At 45.4% G+C, this 7,639-nt stretch overlaps 1 protein-coding gene across 1 annotated transcript in view; it reads left to right on the top strand.

Moving 5' to 3' along the window:
- The first annotated feature begins 3,307 nt into the window (after positions 1–3,307).
- CNKSR3 (CNKSR family member 3) overlaps positions 3,308–7,639 on the top strand; it is an 82,582-nt gene continuing 78,250 nt past the window's right edge. The window contains exon 1 of the mRNA XM_033094694.1: positions 3,308–3,431. Within this exon, the coding sequence (XP_032950585.1) occupies positions 3,380–3,431 (52 nt within the window). The 5' untranslated portion in view covers positions 3,308–3,379. The remainder of the gene's footprint in view (positions 3,432–7,639) is intronic.

The raw sequence follows: 7,639 nt of genomic DNA, 5'->3' as shown, positions 1-7,639 counted from the left end.
GTTTGTGAGATAAAGTTTAATACTTGGAGCATCTTCTTTTATTTATTCATTTTTTTCTTTCATTTTGGAAAACATTGTTTTGGACTGCAGAAGGAGACTGGGTCTTTACAGATTAATGATTTGTTTAAAAGTTTGCTTATTTTGCTGCTCCTGTGTTTATCGAATAAATTATAATCATAACCACTAATCCAAAATGCTGCATCCCAAGTTCAAATAAAAAAAAAAAGTAAAATATGGACTGGCTCAAAAGGTGAATATTACATCAATCATTAAAGTTCCCTTGTCTGTTCTGAATCCTCCTTGTGCCTAGTTTAGTGCCTTACAAATACTGAATAAATATTTCATTGATTGAATAAATGACTTAAATGTGCAAGGAGACCCAAAGTAAGAAAAAGAAAGGAGCTAGAAAGAGAAATCTAGGTGACCTGGGCTGTAGTAGCAATTCTACAAATTCAGTGCAATTTTTAAAAGGATTTATTCAGCAACTTGTTATGTGTCAGGAACTGTGATAAACATCAAGGTACCAATGAGAAGGTCTGTGCCTGAAGGAGGTGGCATAGCTGCAGTTTGGTAACAGTGGCATATGTAACGCAAGCATATGCAATGTAACAGTGTTGTTACAGATTACAGCTAGCAGAGAAGACAATTTAGCAAAGTTATAAATGATCATTTTGTATCCACTCTAATTTCCAAGGCTGTTTACTAAGATTCTGCCTTTATATGCAATCAGTAACTTTGGATGTCTTCAAGTTTGCCTTTCAGATAGGGAGGCAGGCCTTCCTAAAACTTTCACATGCTAACAGCTGTAATTAAGGTAGAAGGCTTTATTTAAATAGTAATTAGCCTTCAGGACTTGAAGTGTAAACAGAACACTAATTCATTTAGATAGTTAATTGGTCTTCTGTTTAGAGATCTTCTTAGCGTGGCCTTCCTTTTTAGCTATGATGTATTTCTGTACTGAGTACAGTGTATTGACTCATTGGGATGAAATTTCGCAAACTCTTGCTTGACTCCCAGAATATTGGCTTTGAACTCTCTAGTAATGGCTAATGCAAATGCATTTGAAAGCATTGTGAAAACATCAAGTAAAATTCTATGGCAAAATTATTAGCACTTGACCTGTCTTCATAGTTACAGAGACCATATGGCCCAGTTTATTCATGTTATTCTAATCTGTTGATAAATCCCCTTTCATATTCAGGAATATCTTGGTTTGGAGATAAATGATGTGGTTGCTCTAATCATAATAAAAAGTGATACAACATACAGTGATTGCTGAAACTAAAGGTGTGGGTAAGATTGGTTACTTTTTCTGGGGGATCCAATGACAAATGTCAAGATCCTTCTCACTACTTACTGCCATAAAGATGGTTAACCATGGATGTTATTAAGTTTAAAAGGTCTTTTTTTTTTTTTAAAGGACAACTGCTCTATCAGGAATCTTGACATTGCTTGTGCTGAATTTCTCAGCCTCGCTCAAACAAACAAACAAAAATACAAAAAACAAACAAACAAAAATCATTGTATTTGATAACTGCGTATATCTCTGTTGTCTTGGTTCCTGGACATAGATAGTCCTGTAGATAAGTTGCATGGAAGGTGGATGTGATGTTCTTGTACTTTAAAAAATGTTTCTTCTTGTTTACTCTAGCTCATCACACTATACAACAGACGCTCAGCACTGCTGCTAGCGATATTTCCAACATGTGCATCTAAACAGACATGTATGAACAGTTAACTCAAATATTTAATGAGTGCAATGGCTGACACATAGGAGGCATTCACAGATATTTATTGAATGAATAAGTACCAATCATGCCCTTTGAGTTGTAGTAGGTGCTACCAGCTAGGTGGTAGGAAGAGGGAGAGGAGAGAAAGTTCTGTATCAGGTAGGGTCTGCCCTCAAGGAGTTAACAGCATCCAAGGGGAAGATGTAAATAAATAACCATGACTGGAAGTAGGAATCATTCATAAGTGCCAAAAGAATCTTTAACTATGAAGGGGAGGCAAAACTCCCTGGGGCTAGAGAGCGGATGCAGAGGAGGCTTGAAGGAGGAGCGGTAGATACTCGAATTTAGGATTCCCCCCCAGATCAAAGGTAACTCTGTCTCCACATTGAGTCCCGTGAAATGTGGAAAGGCCCGCCTCCTGTCAGTCACTGAAATTGTGCACACGTGGTTTTTTTTTTTTGGCGGGGAGTGTGTGGCTAACAACTTCCAAATGAGCATTAGCTCATTTTGCAAATATGAATACTATAATATGGCAATATATAACGCTGAAAGCTACTACTTTATTATGATTCATTTTGTTGGCGAAGTTGAGATATTGCCATAGCATTCAGAGAGAAGTGAGTTAAATTGCCGCCGTCATCCAAAATATAAAGTAATATAATTTTACCTTACGAAATTTAAAATAAGGAAGGCTTCATTGCAGGGTAATAGCGATATAAAGCCATTAAAAACAGAATATGCAGATCCTTCTTTTCTTCTCTTTTTCAAGAGTATGGTTGCTCACACCGAGACAGACTGTTCTGTTACCAATAGGAGCCGGGCCTCACCCAAGCCAGCGGGCTCTCTGGGATGAACGCACGATCTACAACCCGCCCCTTAAAAAGGAAAGTACGGCTCGGGACGCTCCGGGTGTGCGAGTGCAGGGCTTAGAGAGGGAAAGTAACCGGAGTCGCCCGTTTCGGGAGGACCCACCCCCTTCCACGAGTTTCACTGGTCCTCGACCCCGCCCCCTCTTTTATTCCTTGAGCAGCAACGGGAGCTGAAACTTTGTAACCCGAGCGCGCTGAGTCTGCCCCGCTCCCAGCCCCGGTGCGGCCGAGAGGGAGGCGCAGGAGGTGGGACCTGCGGGCAGGAACGCTTGGGGACGCCAGCGCACGCGGAGCGGGGACCCCGGGAGAGCACGCTGCGAAGAGGAGGAGCTGGAGCGGGAGCGGAGCTTGCGGCGGGAGCACGGGAGGAAGTGGTCCCGGCCGTAAGAGCAGAGGAGCGGCTGGGAGCAGCCGGGCCGGGAGGGTCCCGAGCCGAGACCGAGGGGACTGGGGTCGCAACCCCGATTCCCCGCAGCTGCGATCGCCCAAGAGCAGCAGCTGTGTCGGGCTCCAGGCGGCGGCGGGAGAGGAGGAGCTGCAGCTGGACGGTGGCAGCTGGAGGAGGAGCCGCACGGCGGTCCGGTGCGCCGGGAGAGGGCCGCGCTGCCCCGGCTGAGCCGCGCTGGATGACCCGCTGACTGCGGCCAGCCATGCAGCCTTGACGGGGCGCTCCGGCGCGCGGGGACAGCCGCGGGGCGCACCCTCCCGGGAAGGACAGCAGACGCAGGCAGCAGGACTTTACCTCCGACTCTAGCCCAGCTGGGAGCGAAGCCATTTACCATGGAACCCGTGACCAAATGGAGCCCCAAACAAGTGGTGGACTGGACTAGAGGTGAGTGAGCCTGGGGGCCGGTGTCTCCAGCCCCGGGGATGGAGCAGGCGGAGAGCTGGGCTAGGGGGTGCTCAGCCCCTCCTGCAGGCAAGAAGCGTTGAGAGCGCAGCGCGCTGATAATGCTAACTTCCTCGGAGTGGTCTGTGCGCCCCTAGTTCTTGTGCCTGCTTCCGAGGGTGCGGGTTGTGGCAAGCCAAGAGGAGCCCTATCCTTAAACCCGGGAGTGGGGATAGCCTCCCTGTGGAGGGTGAGGGTTGGGGGTGCTGGTCTCGGGACTGGGGGGTCGCTCTCCCTACCCTGCCGGGGTGCGGTGCCCGATGCTCCGGCTGCCAGTCCTGGAGCGCAGAGGCACAAGGCGCCTTTGTGTGGGTGACTCCCCTCGGACCTCGTAAATGCCGCCTGCCCAGAGTAGTCGCAGGCATGACGGGGCGGTTGGACAGGTAAAGGGAGACTCCGGCGGCTCGCCCAGCCTCTCTGTTTTTGTTGGAGAAGCCGAGAGGGCAGCACAAGAGCCAAACATTGAGGCTCTCGCGCCGGCGAGAAACCCTGAGCCAGAATCCCCGGGACTCTCGGTGACTTTTGCTCCGGGAAGGCGCCAGTACCCCTAGTGGCGCTGCATTTTTACGCCACATGGAAACCCTGGGAGGGAGAACTCTAACTATTTGGAACCAACTATCCTGAGTTATGCTGTGTTTGGGATGAGGAAAAGCAGTGGAAGGGGGTGGTAATGGGTGATTGCGCAGGGGTAGAAACTTGTACCGAGTTGTCGCCCTTACTTTTTACTACTTCCCAAGATTTTGAGGGAAAGGGCATAGAGATTCCTCAGACCTCTTTATAAGCATCCAAGTGAATGAAGTCCACCAAGAACAACCAATATTTCCATGGGTCCCTTTCCCCATCCCCCTGAGCTCAGCATCTCTGTTTCAAGTTACTGCTTTTTTCCTTTCTTCTGTCTGCTCTTCCAGGTGAGGAATGATGGTCTTTCTCAATAATAGTAACTAAAATTGTGTAGCGCTTTACAGTTTGCTAAGAACTCTCTCTCTGTTATTGCCCTTGGTCATCACAGTAAGCCTGGGAGGTAGGTAATACTGGTAAGATGAGGTCATCTGTCAAACTGTCTCACCATTGGCTGTAGCCTAACGAACACTGATCATCTCTGCATCTCCTTTCTGTTGCCTGCAGTACACATAGACCACATGGAATAGGATGTACCCGACGTGTCAGTGGGGCATGTCTGACCATTTCCTGCTCCTCTGGGAAAGGGAAGGGATACACTCTCTCCTGAGAAGAGGTTTGTCCAGGGACCAACATTTCCAGGTCTCTTACTTAAAATGAAGATGAAAAAATGAAACTTGTACATTGGGTAAAACAGTCGATATTAATAGCATTGTCAGTGCTTGGTACAAAACATTAACTGAAGCTATAAATACCCAGGCCCTATTTTGAAATGGGGTTTGTTCTCCCATTCAAGATACTACCAGGTCCCCATCTAGGGACTTGTCCAGACTGAGTTTGTTGATCTGTTGTACCTGTATGCCCATCATGGAAGCAACCTAAGAAACTGATGATTTCCACAGTCTTTGGCCTTGAGAGTTGCTCTGCCCAGTGTGGTAGCCACATGCGGCTCTTGCGTCCTTGGAAAGTGGCTGGTCAGAGTTGTGATGTTCTGTAAGTGTAAAGTACACATGGGACGTGCATGTAAACTATCCCATTAATACATTTTTATACTTACTACATGTTGACATGATAGTATTTTGGACATACTGGGTTAAATAAAGTTTATTACTAAAATGAACTTCACCTGTTTATTTTCACCTTCATAAATGTGGCTCCTAAAAAAGTCAAAATTACACCGGTGGCGCACATTGGTGGCTTACACTGCTATTGCACAGTACTGCTCCCCAGTAAAAGAAAGGGTTACAACTTATCACTTTGGCTTTCCTGAACCTCTGCCTGCCTACCTGATAATGTACAACCAGAAAAATGGTAAGAGGCACACAGGAAGATTATGGAGTGAGATCTTCACACCCTCAAGATTTGTCAGTTGTTTTTTTTTTTTGGGGGGGGGCCCTCTTGGGATTGGGAGAGAAATGTAAATTCGTATCCTGTTCTGTTTGCTTAGCATTTAAAAGGAAGAGCAGATTAAAATGTTTTTGGTGTCCAGTTGCCTTGACGTTACGACTTGGCCAAGATTCTTTCATCAGGGAAAGTTTCCTACTGACCTGACAGAGAGATTACTGGTGGTTCCGTATCTTGGTGCCCGGAGCACTGGATACTGATTAGGTTACATACCTGTGGTTAGCACGTGGCAACTTTATACTGAAGGCTCGTGCCCTTTTGGACCCTTACGTACAGCCTCATAGAATGACCTGGATACTTTCTGTGTTAAAATCTAGAAAAGATACAAGGAGCAAGTTCGTGGCTAACTCTTGGATGACAGGAGGCTACATGCTCCCATGTTGCGTGATACATTACTTGAATATTTCTCATAGTAATGATGTGAAAGTATTGACTTTTACATTAACTGCTGACGTATGCAAACTTGTTTGCTTATAGGACTATTTTTAGCGGTCTTTGCTAACCTCTCTACTCAACCCGCATTTTATAAATACATCCTACTGATAAGCAGCTCTTCACGTAGACTTTGCCAGTCTCGGTATCGCCCGAGTATGGCTGTGGTGATTATGAGCGCTGTAGAAAGCCTTCAATTTAGAACGATCCGAATCTGACCACAGTCTACAGCTTGCTCTCATGTTGATGTTAGGTAGATGCTTGCAATAGGAAAAAGGTTGATGTGTACAGAATGAATTAATTCCTCTGACTTTTACTATTCATATTACGATTTCCATGTGTTAGTCTTTAGCTATACTGTCACCAATTTATCATAACATTAGTTGATCCTCAGTAACTATTAGCAATGTATCAGGCACAGGTCTAAGCACTGTTCCAGTATTAGCTCATTTAATGTGCATAACCACCCTTGGAGCTAGGAACTATTTCCAATGTACAATTGAGGCACAGCAAGGTTAAGTACCTTGACCAATGTCACACAGCTGAGAAGTGACAGAGCAGCATTTGACGTCAGGATCTTTGGCTTCACTCCATTCCATCTTCTCAGGAGGTTCTTACCAGGGTCACGACTAGAAGACTCAGAATCTTCACCACATTGATGAGTTAGACCTTCAGGATTCCCATGATATGAGTTGTTAATACCATGGGTTAGTGGAGGAGAGTCATCCGCTATATATGGTATATGTTTGGTATATTTGTAAATCAAATTAAGTCATAGTTCATAGTGCCTTGCCTTTCAAATAATTCAGTAAAGGCTTTTGCAAAGCAGATAGTCTCTTATAATATTTATCAGGTAAGAGTAGGGTCAGCTGTACATGACAGGCAATGCAGTTTACAGTGGATTAACCAAATGGGAGTGTTGGTTTTTCTTGTAAAAGTAGTCTGGAAATTGGGAATTCAGGACGTTGTGGGGACTCTGGTGCTGTCAGGGCCCGGAGCTCCTTCTGTCTCCTGTTCAGCCCTTCTTGGCATGTGGTATTCATCTTTATAGTGATGCCTCCAGGCAGGATGGCTGCTCCACCTCCAGTGTCACTTCCTGTTCCAGGCAGGAGAAAGGAGACCCAGAGAAGACAAAAGAATCGGGGGCAGCCACGTCTCCCCTTTAAAGAGTCCTCCTAGAAATTCCATCAAGTGACTTGACTTACATTTTAGTTGCCAGAGCTTTCACATGGTCATCTCATGCTGCAAATTTTTTTTTAAAGTTGGGTACACTGTGGCTCTGAAAAACATTGGAGTTTGTTCAGTGAGGAAAAAGGGGAGACTAGATATCCATAGGCAGCCAGTAGTGTCTGACACTCAGTAATTTACAGGTACTGATATTCACAGATTACTTCTCAAAGTTGAACGCACATCACATTTTCCTACTTACATCGAGCCTATGGTCAGTCCTGTTCTGTTTTAGAAATAGTGTTCTATTCTCATTCTCAAGTCAAAACCGTAACTTATATGAGGTCACTAAGCTTGATTTAAATATCAGAAGTTGCATTGTAAAATGCAGCTACCCACGTTGTGTTTGTACTGTCAGGCCACTGGGGAGTGTGTTCTACAAGGAGGAAAGGCTACTGGTTTGTCTCAACAGCCCCATCCATCCTGCCTTTGGTCTGGAATGGGCAGGCTCTTAGTAACTGTGTTATTAA

Source organism: Rhinolophus ferrumequinum, chromosome 3 (assembly GCF_004115265.2).
Source record: "Rhinolophus ferrumequinum isolate MPI-CBG mRhiFer1 chromosome 3, mRhiFer1_v1.p, whole genome shotgun sequence".
Lineage (NCBI taxonomy): Eukaryota > Metazoa > Chordata > Mammalia > Chiroptera > Rhinolophidae > Rhinolophus > Rhinolophus ferrumequinum.
Note: the sequence above shows the minus strand (reverse complement) of the source record. Positions and strands in the feature narration are given on the sequence as shown.